The sequence below is a fragment of the Agelaius phoeniceus genome, chromosome W (assembly GCF_051311805.1).
Source record: "Agelaius phoeniceus isolate bAgePho1 chromosome W, bAgePho1.hap1, whole genome shotgun sequence".
Classification (NCBI taxonomy): domain Eukaryota; kingdom Metazoa; phylum Chordata; class Aves; order Passeriformes; family Icteridae; genus Agelaius; species Agelaius phoeniceus.
The window spans coordinates 2578382-2597500 of NC_135301.1; the positions used below are offsets into that span (position 1 = coordinate 2578382).

A 19119-nucleotide genomic window follows, 5' to 3' on the forward strand; every position below is an offset into this window, starting at 1 on the left:
CTGCAGAGCACTCCCAGCTCCAGCTGCTCTTCCCTTTGCCCAGGAAATCCCAACGAAAGCCCTCCAAGGGATTGGGATTTATTTGTGCACAGGTTTGGGAATAGGGATTGAAAAGGAAATGCCATTGGAGTGTAGTTCATATCCATCCAGAATGACTCCAGAGCAATTCCTGGGAGAAATGGCTGAAAAAAATGGGGAAATGGGACCCAGAGCTGCCTCAGCCATCCCGAAGTCCAGCCCTCCAAGGGATTGGGATTTATTTGTTTGGGAATAGGGGTTGAAAAGGAAATGCCATTGGAGTGTGGTTAATATCCATCCAGAATGACTCCAGAGCAATTCCAGGGAGAAATGGCTGAAAAAAATGGGGAAATGGGACCAAGGGATTTGCTTGGTGCTCAGTTGTGTTTGTGAGAAACAGGTTTGGGAATAGGGAGAAATGGAAACCCTTTCCTTAGGATTGCCGTGGATCCGAGCTTGTCCTGGTCCCGTCCGGGGGTGGCACATCTGCATATTTTATGCTAATGAGCAGGGGCGGAGATAAGGATCTGCCGGAGCAGTGGCAGAGGTGCCGAAGCTCCCCAGCACGTTTTTGTTAATCAAATGCTACGGAATTAACACGGAATTAACAGGGCTGCAGTAATTGCCTTGTTAGATGGAAATGAAGCCCTGCTCAGACACGGAATGCGGAGTGTGACTCACTGTTCCAGGCACATTTAGATTGTTGTCAGCACAATTAGGATTTGGAATTTACAAGGGATGGGGAGGGGGGGTTTGTTTTATTTAATCAATCGCTATAGCAACGCTCAAATTCCACGGGAGATGTTCCCTCTGCACGGCCAGGGCCTTGGGCTCCTTCCTCTGCCTGCCAGGCAGAAGCAAACTTCAAAACTTGGGGAAAAGCGGATTTTCCAGCAGCTTACCCTCTGCTTCCCGACTCCACGGGCATTCCAGGCCTGCTCCATCCTGAGGAATCTCAGCTTCCCACGAGGTGGCCAAGGAATGAGGGATCCTCCTCTGGAAGGGAGAAAAGATCTCGTGAACCATGGGCACAGGAGAATGGAGCAAAGAACAAAGGAACCGATTTTCCAGGAATGCTTTCCCTAAAGAAAAGCAAGCAGCTCAGGATCTCCAGCCTGGAAACCCGCTGGGATTATCAGGACCTCCAGCCTGAAAAGTTGTTGGGATTCTCAGGAATCTGGAAAGGTGTTGGAGTTCTGAGGATCTCCAGCCTGGAAACTGCTGGGATTCTCAAGGAGAAGCTCAAGAAACCTGCTGGGATTCCCAGGATCTCCAGGGGAAAGGAATTCCCAGGATCTCCAGCCTGGAAACCTGCTGGGATTTCAGAGATATCCAACCTGGAATCCTGCTGGGATTCCCAGGATCTCCAGCCCAGAATCCTGCTGGGATTCCCAGGATCTCCAGCCCAGGATCCTGCTGGGATTCCCAGCATCTCCAGCCCAGGATCCTGCTGGGATTCCCAGGATCTCCAGCCCAGGATCCTGCTGGGATTCCCAGGATCTCCAGCCCAGGATCCTGCTGGGATTCCCAGGATCTCCAGCCCAGGATCCTGCTGGGATTCCCAGGATCTCCAGCCCAGGATCCTGCTGGGATTCCCAGGATCTCCAGGGGAAAGGGTTCTGGGATTCCCAGGATCTCCAGCCCAGGATCCTGCTGGGATTCCCAGGATCTCCAGCCCAGGATCCTGCTGGGATTCCCAGGATCTCCAGCCCAGAATCCTGCTGGGATTCCCAGGATCTCCAGCCCAGGATCCTGCTGGAATTCTCAGGATCTCCAGCCCGGAATCCTGCTGGGATTCCCAGGATCTCCAGCCCAGGGTCCTGCTGGGATTCCCAGACCCTGACAAGGTCTCTCCAAAGGGTCACGGTCTGGCTTTGCTCAGGGACAGCATCCCTGGGATTTCCCCAGAACCAGAGGTGAATGTGATGGGGTGAATGTGATGGGGTGAATATTATGGGATGTCCTGGTAAGCCAGGATCAGCTCCTGGCCCCGCCCACCCGTCGTTAACCCCTTCCTGGCCGTGCAGGTGTGAGCAGGATGTGGCAGCCAGCTGTCCCGCACCTTGGGAATGCTGAAATATTCACCAGGAGATGTGCCTGGCTCCTAGAGCACGTCAGCCTCACCAGATGGAAAAAAAAAAAGGGGAAATGTATTTAACATTCCTGCTCCTTCCTTAAAAATAATGATCTGATTAAATGTGCCAAATGTGATTCTCATTCCTGTGTCCTCGTCCTCCCGGTGCTCTGAGCGAGTTCGGTTGGCAGCGATGCAGCAGCACCGAGCCCTGACAGGAATCCTAAAGGGAGAGGCCAGGCAGGGACCGGGGCCTGGCACTGAGGGATTGGGACTGGCCAGGGATTCCCGGGGATCTCCAGCCTGGAAACTGCTGGGATTCTCAGGGAGAAGCTCAGGAAACTGCTGGGATTCTCAGGATCTCCAGGGGAAAGGGTTCTGAGATTCTCAGGATCTCCAGCCTGGAAACTGCTGGGATTCTCAGGATCTCCAGGGGAAAGGGTTCTGGGATTTTAGGATCTCCAGCCTGGAAAGGTGATGGGATTTCAGGGATGTCCAGCCTGGAAACCTGCTGGGATCCTCAGGATCTCCAGGGGAAAGGGTTCTGGGATTCTCAGGATCTCCAGGGGAAAGGGTTCTGGGATTTTAGGATCTCCAGCCTGGAAACCTGCTGGGATTCTCAGGATCTCCAGGGGAAAGGGTTCTGGGATTCTCAGGATCTCCAGCCTGGAAAGTTGTTGGGATTCTCAGGGATCTCCAGAGCTCCTGTGTCCCTCACCAAACCCCGGTGTGGAAGTTTTGAAACCCCAGAGCTGTGTTAGAATAAGGCCGGGCTTTAATTGCAGCGTGAGGAGGGGGAAAGGTGTGATTTCCAAATTTCGGGATATTTGTGGGATATTTATGGGATATTTATGGCCCCATTCAGCGCCTTGCTCTGCCCTAAAGAGGAGGGGATTTACATGTGCTAAGTGCTCCTACAAATCTCCTTTACCCTTTCCTGGAAAAGGGCAACACAATAATAATTGGGAAATTTATGTCCTAACGCGTCTGTACTGAGGAGCTCGGCAAACTCCTCACACTTCCTGCTGCCACTTTTCCTCCCTGAGCTGCTTCCATCGGAATTCCTGAGGATCCTGGGATCCACGGGAGCGCAGCTCTGTCACTGCTGGAAACTTGGGAAGTTTCTATGCACAAAATGTGATTGCATCACCAGAATGTACCCTTGGAATCCTCTGGAATCACAGGAACTGAGGTTGGGATCCCAGCAGCTTTCCAGGCTGGAGATCCTGGGAATCCCAGCAGCTTTCCAGGGCTGGAGATCCTGGGAATCCCAGCAGCTTTCCAGGGCTGGAGATCCTGGGAATCCCAGCAGGATCCTGGGCTGGAGATCCTGGGAATCCCAGCAGGATCCTGGGCTGGAGATCCTGGGAATCCCAGCAGGATCCTGGGCTGGAGATCCTGGGAATCCCAGCAGGATCCTGGGCTGGAGATCCTGGCAATCCCAGCAGGATCCCGGGGTGGAGATCCTGAAATCCCAGCAGGATTCTGGGCTGGAGATCCTGGGAATCCCAGCAGCTTTCCAGGCTGGAGATCCTGGGAATCCCAGCAGCTTTCCAGGCTGGAGATCCTGAAATCCCAGCAGGTTTCCAGGCTGGACATCCTGAGCAGATGTCCCTGTGTCCTGTCCCTGTGTCCCTCTGTCCCTCAGGCAGGGGAAGCCATGCCCTGTGTCCTGTCCCCATGTCCCTGTGTCCTGTCCCTCTGTCCCTGTGTCCTGTCCCCATGTCCCTCTGTCCCTCTGTCCTGTCCCTCTGTCCCTGTGTCCTGTCCCCATGTCCCTCTGTCCTGTCCCTCTGTCCCTGTGTCCTGTCCCTCTGTCCCTCTGTCCTCTCCCTCTGTCCCTGTGTCCTGTCCCCATGTCCCTGTGTCCTGTCCCTGTGTCCCTGTCCCTGTGTCCTGTCCCCGTGTCCCTGTGTGCTGTCCCTGTGTCCTGTCCCCGTGTCCCTGTGCCCGTGTCCCCGTGTCCGTCTGTCCGCCTGTGTGTTCAGACTGTCCCTCCAGCAGCAGGGAGTGTCTCAGTGCCTGTTTCTGCCTCCATCTGTTATTTACATCCTCCCTTTTCCCGAGGTGTCTCCAGCAGATCCTGGCTGCCGGCTCTGCCTGTGTTATTCATAAAACAGCTGTAAAAATATTCAACATTAACTGAGTGGCCCAGCTGGAGCCAAACCCACCAAGGGCACCCAGGAACTCCAGGATCTGAGGCTGGGACCTGCTCTCCCAACTTAAAGCCCTAAATCGAGGTTTATCCTGGGGAAATCCCCAGGGTTTGGCCCCCAAGCGTTTCTCACTCTTTATCCCACGGGAGGGGATGAGCAGCTCCAGCTCCTCCTCGCTGGGTTTGCTCTGGAACCCTGAATTCCTGGCACCTGTGGCCATCAAGGGCTGAGCCCAGGAGCCATGGCTGTGTTGTACCCTGAGCTCTGAGCTGGAGGCTGAGGATGAGCGTTTGTGGCATTTTTGATGTTTCCATGGGGATTGCTATAGAAACAACTCTGCTCCCCCTTCATTTATTAATTTACTTTGTTAAGGAACCAAAGGTAAACCAGAGCTCCCAAGAAACAATGCCTTGAAAGAGATTTCCATCCATGAAAGGCCTTGAGTTTGTGTTCAAAGGACAACGCTTGCAGCTCATTTCATCCCTCACTCATCTGCTGCAGGGCCCCAGAGGCTGCTCAGGTCATTTCATTCTCCTGGTGGCAAAGTGAGAGCATCACCACGCCCAGCCTGACGTTTGAGACAGGTTCAAACCCCACTCTGGGCTCCAGCTCCTTCCCAAGGTCTCAGCCCTCCGTGGCTCTTGTGTCTCTGTAGCTCAGCTTGTTTCCCTCCTGTTATTTATCAATCTAAGGGTTTTATTGAAGTGGTTTTTTACTAAAAAAAGAGATATTTCCCTGTTTCTATTCCTCAGCACCCAGAGCTGCAGTGCTTTGGGGCACCCCCAGTTTCTGCTGGAGCTGTGCACTCGGGAATGGGGCTCTTAGGGCCAAGGGGCACCTGCACACCCAGCTGGCCTTGGCAGCCAAAAGTGACCCCAAAACAGGTTTGGGGTCACAACAGATTTGCTCATCCCAGTTAGGATGAGCAGCTGGAATTCCAGTGCATCCCTATTTTTAATATTTGAAATGGGGTTTCCATTGCAGGCCTGGTGCTGCTCCAGGGGGCATCCCTGGGATCATTTCTGTGCTTTGGAGGGAGCAGGAGAAATGGCAGGAGGAAAAACAGATTTGCAGATGAACTGACATTTCCTGCCCTACTTAAAAGTGGGGCAGATTTCCAAAACCGTTTGGGTATGAAAAGACTCGGGGACACCTGTGACAAGGAGCTGACAAAAGGCACTTGCCAAGCTGTGATCCCACATCCTCAGAGGTATTTTGGGACCTCTGGAGCCAAGAGCTTGGCCAGGGCTCTTTGAATCACTGGGGAATTCTGGAATAACTCAGGCTGGGAGGGATTTGAAGGGTTTGAGGGATTTCCACTCCATGGCCAGGTTGCTCCAAGGCTCGGTGTCCAACCCGGTGTTGGTCCCTCCAAGGGACAGGCACAGCTGTGCCACCCGGTGCCACCAGGAATTAATTCCCAATGTCCCATCTAAACTTTCCCTTTTCACTGCAGGAAATCTCCTCTGCCATCCCTGACCTCCCTGTGCCCCAAACTCCTACAAAACTCAAATGTTTTTGGCAAAGCACTGAACAAATTCTGCCCCAAGTGAAGATTTCTGGAAGGAAACCCAACCCTGCTGATGCTGTTCATGGAGCCTGTGGTGTGAGAGACCAGGGAAATGAGGGATTTCAAATTCCCACTTTCATGGTGATGGTGATTTCCTGCTACGTGGAAACCCATGGGAGCAGGGCAGTAGTAAGGAAGGAGCAGGGAAGGAGCAGGGAAAGAGCAGGAGAAGGAGCAGGAGCAGGGAAGGAGCAGGGAAGGAGCAGGAGAGGAGCAGGAGAGGAGCAGGAGAGGAGCAGGGAAGGAGCAGGAGAGGAGCAGGGAAGGAGCAGGAGAGGAGCAGGGAAGGAGCAGGGAAAGAGCAGGAGCAGGAGAGGAGCAGGAGAGGAGCAGGAGCAGGAGAGGAGCAGGAGCAGGAGAGGAGCAGGAGAGGAGCAGGGAAGGAGCAGGGAAGGAGCAGGAGAGGAGCAGGAGAGGAGCAGGAGAGGAGCAGGAGAGGAGCAGGGAAGGAGCAGGAGAGGAGCAGGAGAGGAGCAGGAGAGGAGCAGGGAAGGAGCAGGAGAGGAGCAGGAGAGGAGCAGGAGAGGAGCAGGGAAGGAGCAGGGAAGGAGCAGGGAAGGAGCAGGAGAGGAGCAGGGAAGGAGCAGGGAAGGAGCAGGGAAGGAGCAGGGAAGGAGCAGGAGCAGGGAAGGAGCAGGGAAGGAGCAGGGAAGGAGCAGGAGAGGAGCAGGAGAGGAGCAGGGAAGGAGCAGGGAAGGAGCAGGGAAGGAGCAGGAGAGGAGCAGGAGAGGAGCAGGAGAGGAGCAGGGAAGGAGCAGGAGCAGGAGCAGGGAAGGAGCAGGAGAGGAGCAGGGAAGGAGCAGGAGAGGAGCAGGAGCAGGGCAGGATCAGGAGCTGTCCCTGGTGTCCCTGGTGTGGGGACAGCCCCAGTCTGAGGGCAGGGGCAGGAGCAGGAGCTGTCCCTGGTGTCCCTGGTGTCCCCGGTGTTCCGTGTGGGGACAGCCCCACTCAGAGGGCACAGGGCAGGATCAGGAGCTGTCCCCGATGTCCCCGGTGTCCCTGGTGTGGGGACACTCAGAGCGCCCAGGGCAGGAGCTGTCCCTGGTGTCCCCGGTGTCCCTGGTGTGGGGACAGCCCCAGTCTGAGGGCAGGAGCAGGAGCTGTCCCTGGTGTCCCTGGTGTCCCCGGTGTCCCCAATGTCCCTGGTGTGAGGACACTCAGAGCGCCCAGGGCAGGATCAGGAGCTGTCCCTGGTGTCCCCGGTGTCCCTGGTGTGGGGACACTCAGAGGGCCCAGGGCAGGATCAGGATCTGTCCCCGGTGTCCCCGTGTCCCCGTCCCCATGAGGAGCAGCCGCGGGTGCAGCCCAGCACGCGCAGGCCGCGCTGTCACCCGCCGGTGCCTCGCGGGCAGCCCCGGTGCCAGCTGCATTTCCTCGGCTCCAGGCCGGGCTCCAGCGCCAGCCGCTCTTCATTGATCAATAATTGGGCTCTAATTCCGTTTGGCAGCGCCGGAGCAGCACGCTCAGCTTCCTCTCCAATAGACTCTGCTAATTAGGCTGGCTTTGGCCATCCATCTCTTGATTGGAGCCTCCAATAATCAGCCCAGGTTCTGCTTTTTGCACAGGACGTGGTGGCTTCATCCATAAGCGGTGATTAGCAATAATGGGATGGGAATGGGAATGCTGCTGTTATTGATGGCTCTGAGAGATGGGAGCTGGGAGCCCACTCTGCCTTGCCACGGCTCCTGGATTCCTCTGGAACGAGGGAGGAACGCTGGGTTCCAAAAAGGCACCAAAAATGGCATTTTGGGCACTTACAGGCTGTGGATGAGGGGATTTGGGGAGAGTTCATACAAAAATGGCACCAAAAATGGCATTTTGGGGAATTGCAGTCAATGATCGGGGGGATTTGGGGAAGAGTTCATACAAAAATGGCACCAAAAATGGCATTTTGGGCACTTGCAGTCAATGATCAGGGGGATTTTGGGGAGAGTTCATACAAAAATGGCACCAAAAATGGCACCAAAAATGGCATTTTGGGGAATTGCAGGCTGTGGATGAGGGGATCTGGGGAAGAGTTCATACAAAAATGGCACCAAAAATGGCATTTTGGGCACTTGCAGTCTATGATCAGGGGGATTTTGGGGAACAGAAGTGGCACCAAAAATGGCATTTTTGGTCACTTTCAGCCTATGATCAGGGGGATTTTGGGAAGAGTTCATACAAAAATGGCATTTTTGGTCACTTTCAGCCTATGATCAGGGGGATTTTGGGGAACAGAAGTGGCACCAAAAATGGCATTTTTGGTCACTTTCAGCCTATGGTCAGGGGGATTTTGGGCAAAGTTCTCTTCCCAAATAAGCTGTGCAAGCCTTGGGAGCGCACTCCTTGCCCTGGGCCGCAGCCCTGCCACTTAAAGAAGATTTGTTCTGGGTGGCCCCGGGTCCTTAACATTTCTTTTGGCCTATAAAGCACTTTTATGGCTTCACTGGCGTCGGGAGAATTGCAGCATCCATCTCGGAGCGGGAGCATTGTCCCATTAAGGCCGGCAGCTGCTGAGTGGGGCGGGAGGTGGGGAAGGCCCTGCAGCGCCCCCAGGCCCTTCCCAGCCCCATGCGCGGGATCCCATGGCCGGGCAGCCTTGGAGCGCATCCCAGAGCCTTCATCCCCCTCGCCCGCGCTGCCCCTTCCTCGTTCCCAGACTTTTCTGGGCGGTTGCCATGGCAATGCCTTGCCTCAATAGGCTCCTTGTGAACTTGTTTACCATCCCAATTATAACATTTTCCAATGGCGGCTCCTTTCTGACAGCTCCGTGTCTCCCATCTGTGCCTGATGCCGTCGGCGCTGCCGCCAACAATGGCCCGGCAGCTCCCGCCGAGCCGCGGGCGTCACCTGCGGGAGGGGCTGCGGCCACCAGGGGCCGGATCTGGGCCGGAGGGAGCGGCCCGGCCTCGGTGCCTCGGGATGGAGCCTCGGGATGGAGCCTCGGGATGGAGCCTTTCCCCCTCGGAACCAGGAGCCGCCCGCGGGCACGGCGGGCTCGAGGAATGTGCGGTTTGCTCTGCCCTGCACACAATTCCCTAAGGAAAGTCGGGTATTTTAACAAAAAGGTAAAAGCAACCGGAGGATTTCACACACCTGCCCATGGAGAGGTTGGAAGGGATCCCTCAGTCCTGCAGGCACTGACATCCAAAGAATTCCAGGCTTTGCAGACAAAGTTCCAGCTGGGATGAGAGTGCAGCCGCTGGAAGCTCCCAGTCCCCAGAGGAAGAAGTTCTGGAAGTTTCCTCTGGGCCGGGTGCAGCTTTTCTGAAGCGGAAGCTGATAAAGGTCCCTTGTCTCTGGAGCTGGAAAAGAAAAGTGCACTTAAAAAAAGAGGAAAAAAAGGAAATCTGTGCAGGGCTGGCCGCTGCCAAGGCGTGACTCAGCCCCAAATAACTCCAAATAACTCCGGCGGCTCTCAATGGCTCCATTATGAGCCGTGAAAGAGCTTTGTGGGCGCTTTGGGGCTGCCACGGACAGACAGATTTGCTGTCTGTCTGTCCTGGCCGGGCACAGACAGCAAATCCGGCTGGCACTGGGCTGCAAAATCCCAAATTCCCAGGGAATGCTGCAGATGGCCAGGAGAAGTTCCTGAGACGCCAGGGAAAAACAATCTTGCAAGGGGAAAGAGCAAAACAAACAGAACACACCAGGAATTCACAAAGAAAACATTGGAATCTTCCCCAGGGATCACAGGAAGTGCCTGAACACAGGATCTGTTTTTTGGATGAGGATCCCAAAAACCCAAAGTGATTTCAGCTGGAAAAGAGCCCCAGGAAGGACCATCTTGTCCAGGCTGGGCCTGGTCCCCACCTTGTCCCCGGGAATGCAGCCTGGATTTGTTCTCCCAGCACAAACCAAAGCACCATTTCTCTCTTTTTTCCCTCATTTCCATCCCATTCCTCTTTCTCTAATTCCAATTTGCAATCCTGGAACGGCAACTGAGAGATTTTTGCTCCTGAGTCCCAGATCTCCATCCTCCTGCCTGTGGTCATCCTGTCCTTCCATGCCCATCCACATCTGCTTCCCTCCCTGTCCATTTGTGGCTCTCCTGCAATCAGGCCTGGGCTTGCCAGGGTTTTTTGGGCTGAAATTTGGTTTTTAATCCCACTAAGCCAGGAACATCTTTGTTTGGAGCCACAGAGCTGGAAAAGGGAGAGCACAGAAGGCCTGGGTTTAAAATGGATGTGGGATGGGCTTGGAGGAGACCCCTGGATCCTGCCTGGAGCTCCCAGCCCAAAATCCCTGTGGGACACAGATCCAGGAGCTCCCAGCCCAAAATCCTCATGGGACACAGATCCAGGAGCTCCCAGCCCAAAATCCCTGTGGGACACAGATCCGGGAGCTCCCAGCCCAAAATCCTCATGGGACACAGATCCAGGAGCTCCCAGCCCAAAATCCTCATGGGACACAGATCCAGGAGTTCCCAGCCCAAAATCCCTGTGGGACACAGATCCAGGAGCTCCCAGCCCAAAATCCCTGTGGGACACAGATCCAGGAGCTCCCAGCCCAAAATCCCTGTGGGACACAGATCCAGGAGCTCCCAGCCCAAAATCCCTGTGGGACACAGATCCAGGAGCTCCCAGCCCAAAATCCTCAAGGGACACAGATCCAGGAGCTCTGGATTCACTGTCCTCCAAGGGTTTGTTGGAGCACATTCCATGTGGTTCCTGCTTTGGTGGGAAGAGGAACAGGAACCCAAGGCAGCTCCTGGTCTGCAGCACAGCCAGGGTGTGTGGATTGCTGATGGTGTCTCTTTCCAGTGGAGCTTCTCCTGCCAGTGGAGCATCTCATCCCAGGGGAGCTTCTCCTTTCAGGAGCATCTCCTTGCAGTGGAGCTTCTCCATCCAGTAGAGCTTCTCCTTCCAGTGGAGCTTCTCCTTCCAGTGGAGCATCTCCTTCCAGTGGAGCTTCTCCTTCCAGTGGAGCTTCTCCTTCCATTGGAGCTTCTCCTTCCAGTGGAGCATCTCCTTCCAGTGGAGCTTCTCCTTCCATTGGAGCTTCTCCTGCCAGTGGAGCTTCTCCTGCCAGTGGAGCTTCTCCTTCCAGTAGAACATCTCATCCCAGTGGAGCATCTCCTTCCAGTGGAGCTTCTCCTTCCAGTGGAGCATCTCCTTCCAGGAGAACATCTCATCCCAGTGGAGCATCTCCATCCAGTGGAGCTTCTCCTTCCAGTGGAGCATCTCCTTCCAGTAGAACATCTCATCCCAGTGGAGCTTCTCCTTCCAGGAGCTTCTCCTTGCAGTGGAGCATCTCCTTTCATTGGAGCTTCTCCTGCCAGTGGAGCTTCTCCTTCCAGTGGAGCTTCTCCTGCCAGTGGAGTTTCTCTTTCCAGTAGAACATCTCATCCCAGTGGAGCTTCTCCTACCATTGGAGCTTCTTCTTGCAGGGGAGCTTCTCCTGCCAGTGGAGCATCTCCTTCCAGTGGAGCTTCTCTTTCCAGTGGAGCTTCTTCCAGTGGAGCTTCTCCTGCCAGTGGAGCTTCTCCCTACCATTGGAGCTTCTCCTTCCAGTGGAGCTTCTCCTTCCAGTAGAACATCTCCTGCCAGTGGAGCATCTCCATCCAGTGGAGCTTCTCCTGCCAGTGGAGCATCTCCCATTTCCTGGTGCCCCCGCGGGGCTGGGGCCACCGGAGCAGGGAGAGGCTTCTTGCCGAGTTTTTTCTCTTTCTGGAGAAGCAGCAATTGTTTCCCTTGAGCAGCTGGGGGGTGAATCCCGGGGCGATGCACAGAGCTCCGGGGACATCTGTGCCTTCCTCCAGCTTCCCTGCTCTCCTCTCCTCGAGTCCTTTCCCGCGGCAGCTCAACTATTCCCCGACTGGAAACTAGGGGGAAGAATTTCCCTGCCGGGAAAAGCAGCAGCTTCCCCCGTTCCCTCGTGTTCCTGCAAGTCACAACTTTGCCAGGCTGTGAATTCCCAAAGCCTGCGGGCTCCCCCCTCTTTCCCGAGTGTCTCCTCGCGGTGGGAACAACGCCGGGATTCACCTTGTGCCGGTGGTTGTGAGAAATGCACGGCTTTGGTGATTGCCTTGTGGCAAATATTCAATTTAATATGAGATGTGTTGTGTTAGGAAGTGACGCTGGATTCATTCTCTTAAATTTGGTTTTAGGTTCTAAAAATGTTCAAATAGAAACGATGCTATGTAGGGTACTTTTTATAAAGATAGCAGCCCCAGGACACCTGAGTCTTTCAGAGAAAAAGAATTTATTGCCCATTATCAGAAGAAACAAACGAACTTCTTCCTGTTAGGATTAAAAGGAAGAAGTTGATGATGACCAAACAGAATTTTGAATTTAAATAGAATTTATGCATCATGTATGAGGTGTATGAATATGCAACAGGCTGTTGCTTTTAAGGGCTCCTCCTTTGTTAATGTGTGTCCTTTTTCTGCCCAGACAGAGGCACCTGGACCTTGTCTCTATTGTCCTAATTCAACTTGTCCAAATTGTTGTTACTCGGACTGCATTGCTGTTTTCATACCCATTTGATTGCCATGAAGGTTTATTTAAACCAAGGATCGGCGTTTCCCGCAGCAGGGACCTTGGAGTGCCTGCCAGGCCCCTCCCTGCAGCGCTGGGAGAGCTCTGCGTGTCCTTCCCCGCGCTGGGGAGCAGCAGGAATCCCTCCTGGAGGTGCAAACAGGAGGGCCAGGAGCACAAGGAATCCCTCCTGGAGATGCCAACAGGAGGGCCAGGAGCACAAGGAATCCCTCCTGGAGGTGCAAACAGGGCCAGGAGCACAAGGAATCCCTCCTGGATGTGCAAACAGGGCCGGGAGCGGCAGGAATCCCTCCTGGATGTGCAAACAGGGCCGGGAGTGGCAGGAATCCCTCCTGGAGATGCAAACAGGGCCGGGAGCGGCAGGAATCCCTCCTGGATGTGCAAACAGGGCCAGGAGCGGCAGGAATCCCTCCTGGATGTGCAAACAGGGCCAGGAGCACAAGGAATCCCTCCTGGAGGTGCAAACAGGGCCGGGAGGGGCAGGAATCCCTCCTGGATGTGCAAACAGGGCCAGGAGCGGCAGGAATCCCTCCTGGATGTGCAAACAGGGCCAGGAGCACAAGGAATCCCTCCTGGAGGTGCAAACAGGGCCGGGAGGGGCAGGAATCCCTCCTGGAGATGCAAACAGGGCCAGGAGCGGCAGGAATCCCTCCTGGAGATGCCAACAGGGCCAGGAGCGGCAGGAATCCCTCCTGGAGGTGCAAACAGGAGGGCCAGGAGCACAAGGAGATGCAGGCAGCCCTGGGAGAGCCCTGGGCAGCTCAGCCCACAGCTGCGTGGAAAGGCAGAACTGGAGCTGCCTGCGAGGCTTCCTCCTCCTCCTCCTCCTCGTCCTCGTCCTCCTCCTCCTCCTCGCAAGCAGAAGGGAGCCATGGTGACTTGGCAGGAGCTGCAGATCCGCCTTTGGAGCATGAATCAGCCGCAGCATTTGTGAGCAAAGGGAACATTTTGGGAGGATTTATGGCAGAGCACGCTCCCATCGGATCTGCTGGCACGCATGAAAGGGTTGCAGTTTACAGCTCTGGAAAATTGGAATCCATTCCCTGCTGGGACTCACAGGGATCCGGCCCATGGACCAGGAGGGCTGGAAAAGCTGAACCATCCTCTGGGATGATCCTGACAGAGAAATTGGGAATTGTTCTGTGTGAGTTTCGTTTGTGGCAATGGCTTCCTGCTTTTCCATCCAGAACCCCTGACCCATCAAGTTATTTCTTTTTCCTTGCTGAAAGTTCCTGTTTCACCATGTCCACAGACTTGTGCTCTCCAGAATTCCACTACAAACCCGACTCAGGCAGGAAAATCCCCAAGGAATTCCCAGGGAATAAATATCCCAGGGATATTCCCATCCACGCCAGGAACCTCCTGATCAAAGCCCAAGTGATGAAATCCCAAGAGATTGTTCCAAGCCATTCAAAATTCAATGTACACCTGCCATGGAATCTGTCCCACAAGTTTCTTCCAGGGCATCCCAGGAGGTTCAAGCTCAAACGTCTCGAGTTTGAAATGAGCATTTTACTACATTGTACAAAAAGAATTAGGAAGAATTTTGGGAGGAAAAAACGAAGTTTGTAGAACGAAAGCAAGGAAGTTTGCACCAACAAATTTAAGGAAGATCGGGAAAAAAGGATTTGTGCAGAAAATTAAGAAGTTTGTCCCGAAATTAAGAAGTTTGCTGTAAAATCTTGTCGAGTGAGAGCCCAGAATCTTTCTGAGGGAGGAGCTGCAGGAAAGCAGCTCCCTGCACATGTTTTGCCTTTCCCAAAGCTGTTCCCTAAATGTCACTTTTATCGCCTTCTCTCCCAGCCTCTGTGACCATATGTGTTTTTATGATATTCACAACATGCTTGTGCCACACAAGATGCAAATGCAATTTCCTGCTGGAAATGCCTCGAGATGCACAGCAACAACTGAGGCACACAAAGAGGGGCTGGGGGATTACCTGGGAAGGGCTTTGGGGCGCTCCAGGTGTGCCCCAGCCTTCCTCCTCCTCATCATCATCATCCTCGTGGCATCGATGGGCTTGCAGGCACCTCTGGGGTCACAGAGCCTGGGACACCTCCAAGGAATCCTTTCCATAGGGAAATTCCTCCTGAATTCCCCCTCAGGAGCTTGGAGGCAGCTCTGGGGTCACAGAGCCTGGGACACCTCCAAGGAATCCTTTCCATGGGGAAATTCCTCCTGAATTCCTCATCAGGAGCTTGGAGGCAGCTCTGGGGTCACAGAGCCCAACCTGTGCCTGGGACACCTCCCATGGGGAAATTCCTCCTGAAATTCCTCATCAGGGAACCTGGAGACAGCTCTGGGGTCACAGAGCCTGGGACCCCTCCAAGGAATCCTTTCCATGGGGAAATTCCTCCTGAATTCCCCCTCAGGAGCTTGGAGGCAGCTCTGGGGTCCCAATCCCAATTCCATCCTGGGATTGGTAATCTGGGCTGGCAGCTCAGGAAATAGAAAAGATCAAAGAGGGAACCTTGAAAACCAAAGCAGAGCAGCTAAAAATGGGAACATTTAGGGAAATCCCATTTCCTGTGGGGTTTTAAACATATTGGGGTTGGTTTTTCCAGCTGGGAGCAAGTGTGGCGGTGCCTCCCAAAGTGCAAATCAGCCCTTTGGGCTAGTGGAAAATGGGAAAAAGAAGATTTTGTCCTTAAAATATTCATCCCTGGGCTCCCAGCCTGACACGTGTAGTGGCTGGGAGGGAAATTCCTCGGGGCTGCCTCGGAATTACTCACGGAATAATAAATGGCCATGAATTATTTATGGATTTTTCGTGTAGGACAAGGCAGACAATTCCCACTTTGCTGTGACTTTTTAGCTTGGATGGGAAGTGGGGAGTGAATCCCATGAATCCCATGAATCCCAGGTGCTGCTTCTGCCAAGGGGAACATGGAAATCCCAGTGGAAATCCCAGTGGAAATTCCAGTGGTAATCCCAGCACTTCCTGCAAGAGCTGCTGATGGAATTCCCATGGAAAGGGGGTTCAAACTGATCCCCTTTTCCCATTTATTCCAAACCCTGGGTGGGATTTGGGATGATGGAATTCCCATGGAAAGGGGGTTCAAACTGATCCCCTTTTCCCATTTATTCCAAACCCTGAATGGGATTTGGGATGATGGAATTCCTGATGGAAAGGGGGTTCAAACTGATCCCCTTTTCCCATTTATTCCAATCCCCGGGTGGGATTTGGGATGATGGAATTCCCATGGAAAGGGGGCTCAAACTGATCCCCTTTTCCCATTTATTCCAATCCCTGGGTGGGATTTGGGACGATCCAGACTCGTGGCCCTCCTGGACTCCCAGCCCCTGGGAAATGCTGTGAGTTTATGGATTTCTACAGGGATATGGGAATTCATTTGAAAATATAAAAAATTCGGACTCAACCACATCAAATTAATTGGATTTGACTGAAATAATCGGGAATGCCAGAGGGATGAGGCCAGTGAAGTGGGAGCAGGGGAGCTGCGAGGGAGGAATTTGGGATCTGCTGCAGGAGATTCCCCCCGGATGTCCCCATAATCCACAGTGGATTTCAATATCCCCTTGTCCTAATTTAGGAGCTTTTGTGCCTCCTCCTAAGGAAGCAGAGAACAAGAGGATGAAGGGAAGAACTCCCTGAAAATCCCATTCCCGATGGGATTGATCAGGGTGTTAATTCCCACTGATCTCTGTGTGCCGGGAGGTTCCCAATCCAACCACAGCCAATTCCCACAATCCGGCACTGCTGGGCCTTGGCCGCGGTTTCAGGGATTGGGGCTGTGAAATGAGTTTGGAGCACTCTGGAAAAGGCTCTGGAATCACTGCTGGGGCACAGGGCTGGGGAAATGGGATTGGGAATGGGAATGAGAGTTACGGGGTCATGGGGGCATGGGATGGATGGGATGGGATGGGATGGGATGGGATGGGATGGGATGGGATGGGATGGGATGGGATGGGATGGGATGGGAATGAGATTGGGAATGAGATTGGGATGGGATGGGATGGGATGGATGGGATGGGATGGGATGGATGGGAATGGGAATGAGATTGGGATGGATGGGATCCATGGGATGGGATGGGATGGGCTGGGTTTGCAGCCTTTGCCTCATTGGGGCAGAGGATTCCCAGGCAATGGGATTGGGAACGGGAACCAGTGTCACGGAGCCCTGGAGCCATGGGATGCTGGATGAGGACGCTCCCCTTTCCCAGCCCTTCCCTGCAGGCTTTGGGAATGCCAAGCTGCCGGTCCCAGTGCAGCTCCCGACGGGCCGGCTCTGGCTCTGGGGGTTTGGCCCCCTGTGCCCCAGCAGGAGCAGCAGGGGAAATGTCCCCCCTGGGCTGCATCCGGGGCTGCTCCTCAGGCAGGGGCTCCCCTCTGACCCCGGGCTGTGAACAGCTCCCGAGGTTTCAGGTTCCCCGCCTTTGGAAAACTCCAATAAAAGGCGCTTTATTGCTTCTAATTAAATCTTTTTTTGCTGAGGTGGAGCAGATCCCGGTTAAGTTTAATTTAGGGCTGACATTTACCCGCTGCTGCAGGAGGGGGAATTCCAAGTGGACAATTCATTGCAATTTGAGGGAAAAACATCCCCGAAATGCCAGAAAAGTGCATATTTAACATTTGCAGTAATTAAGTGATTTTAATTTAATAATAAATCCCTCTTGTCTCTATTTCCCCTCGTCCCTCACTCCTGGCCTGGCACAGGGACTGAACTGTACTAATTCCTCCTATTTCCAGTGTAAATAAGCTGTAATCCCTTTTTCCAGCCAGGCAGCACCTTCATGATTTCACTTTTTACCCAAAAATCCTTCATTTGGAGTCGCTGTTTTTCCCTGCACCGAGTTTCTCCCTCTATCCCACAAAACAATTCCAGACTATCCCGCACCTGGTCCGGGTGAGAATTCCTCTGCAGCACCATCTGGAACGGTTTTGATGGAAACACAAAGGAAATTCTGCCACAGCCCCCCTGGCTGCCCTCAGACATCCTTGAGTTCTTTTTCCCAAGTCACTAATTCCCCGCTCGGGTTTATCCTGGCAAAGCTCAGCCTAATTCCCCGCTCAGGTTTGTCCTGCAAACATTTCGTGCTCCCAAGTCCTTGCTGTGTGGTAGTATCCAGGAATTTGGGATTTGATTTGATTTGATTTTATTAAATTCTGCCCTCTGGAAAAAAAGAAAAATGTATAACTCTTATTTTCAAGCGTTCTATCCTGGTTTTCTTTTGGAATCCCATCTTATCCCATGGGGTTTGTTCATCTACAGCCTCCGTGTATTTCCAGAGAGGATAAGGAATGTACAAACAGAAATATTTGTGCCAACGACCTTCCTGACTTTCCAAAGTTTGTTGACAGAACGAGGTGAAAACACCAAATATTTGGGATGAGCCAGGCCTGCCCTGGTTCCTGCCCCTATTCCCAGCTGTCCCCAATGCACTTTGGTGGCAGCAGCTGTCCCTGGGACCTTGTCCCCGTTTGATTTAGCCCTGCTGGAGTGAGCACATCGTTAATTGGGTCTCCGTTACTGACGCCGCCGTCGCTGGGGCTGCTAATTGAATTTGGGGAGCCCCGTAATTAGAGGAGCCCGAGGAGCGATAATTGGTGAATCAGGGCCTGCAGAGGGGGCATCCAGCACGGGGCTGAGCGATTGCAGCTCGCGTTTGGACTGCTCCGCTCCCATTTACGGCTTCCTGCTCCCTGGGGCTGCTCCTGCTCCTCCTCCTTCCCCCCGAGGGGAGCGGCTGTGCCAGGGCCTCGGCGCGTTTTGGGGCGCAATCCCTAAATCCTGGGGAGTCTGGGGGGCAGCTGCAGGGAATGGGCGCTCCTGTGATTCCCAGGCACTGGGAATGGGGTTTCTCCAGGATTAAAGGCTGTGCCAGGAGCGGCTGTCACCCCCCGGGGGATTCTGGCAGAATTCCCCATTTTTCACGGCACAGTTCCCTGTTTCTGGCCAGGATGGAAATCGTTCTTTTCAAATGATGGGGCAGATCCCCCCATAAAACCCCTGCAACACAATGGACTCTCTCAACACGGATTTTACATCATATTTTCAATTTTAGCTCAATTTTACAGCTCTCCTTTTATCCTAAATTCCTGCAAGAAGGGAATTCCTGCGCTGCTGCTGCTGGAATTTTATTTACCTGCATAAATAAAGCTGAACTTCCTGCCCTGTCCTTTTTGGGAGCGTGGATTTTTCTGGAATTCACTTGCTGTGAAGAGCAGGGATCAGTTTGGGAGGTTTGCTCTCCCAGAATTCTGTGCTTTGCTGGCACGGGATCAAAAGATGACAAAAACATCCTGCAAGAAAACAGAGCCTTTATTGCTGCTGCTCGGGGGCATTTGGGATGAGTGATTCCAGCCTCAATTTTATTGTGGGTTGAGAATTCTGCCTGGCTTGGGGAATAAAAATTCTCCAGGCTGGGATTGATAATTCTGCCTGATTTGGGGAATAAAAAATCTCCAGGCTGGGATTGATAATTCTGGTTTTAGGAATAAAAATTCTGGTTTTAGGAATTAAAAATCTCCAGGCTGGGATTGATACTTCTGCCTGGTTTTGGGAATAAAATTTTGCAGGCTGCTGCCCAGAAAAAGGTACCCAGACATCCATAACTCTTTATCGTCTCATATTGTCCTAATTCAAATTATCAAAATTATTATTACTCGAATTATATTCCTATTTTTATAACCATTTAATTATTATTGAACTTTTCAAATTTTAAAACCAGCTGATTGGTGGTTTCCATTATCAGTTATGAATTAACCCATGCCTGGCTGATGGAGCTTGGAGAACTTGAGGTCCCCTCTGACCTAAGCAATTCCTGGTGTCCCCGTGCACCCAAATGTGGGTTTTT

General features: G+C 53.3%; 1 protein-coding gene across 7 annotated transcripts in view; it reads right to left on the minus strand.

Annotated features, from left to right (window-relative positions):
- Positions 1 to 18556, minus strand: part of LOC143696599 (uncharacterized) — a 54887-nt gene extending 36331 nt beyond the window's left edge. For 6 of the 7 annotated variants that reach the window (XM_077193181.1, XM_077193182.1, XM_077193183.1 and 3 more), the window contains exons 1-3: positions 18409 to 18556; positions 8897 to 9105; positions 921 to 1014 (exon numbers count right to left, since the gene is read on the minus strand). In XM_077193181.1, the coding sequence (XP_077049296.1) occupies positions 921 to 1014; positions 8897 to 8947 (145 nt within the window). In that variant the 5' untranslated portion in view covers positions 8948 to 9105; positions 18409 to 18556. Of the gene's footprint in view, positions 1 to 920; positions 1015 to 8896; positions 9596 to 18408 lie in introns of those variants that run through there. The other variant, XM_077193178.1, reaches the window with a different exon arrangement.
- Positions 18557 to 19119: the final 563 nt, after the last annotated feature.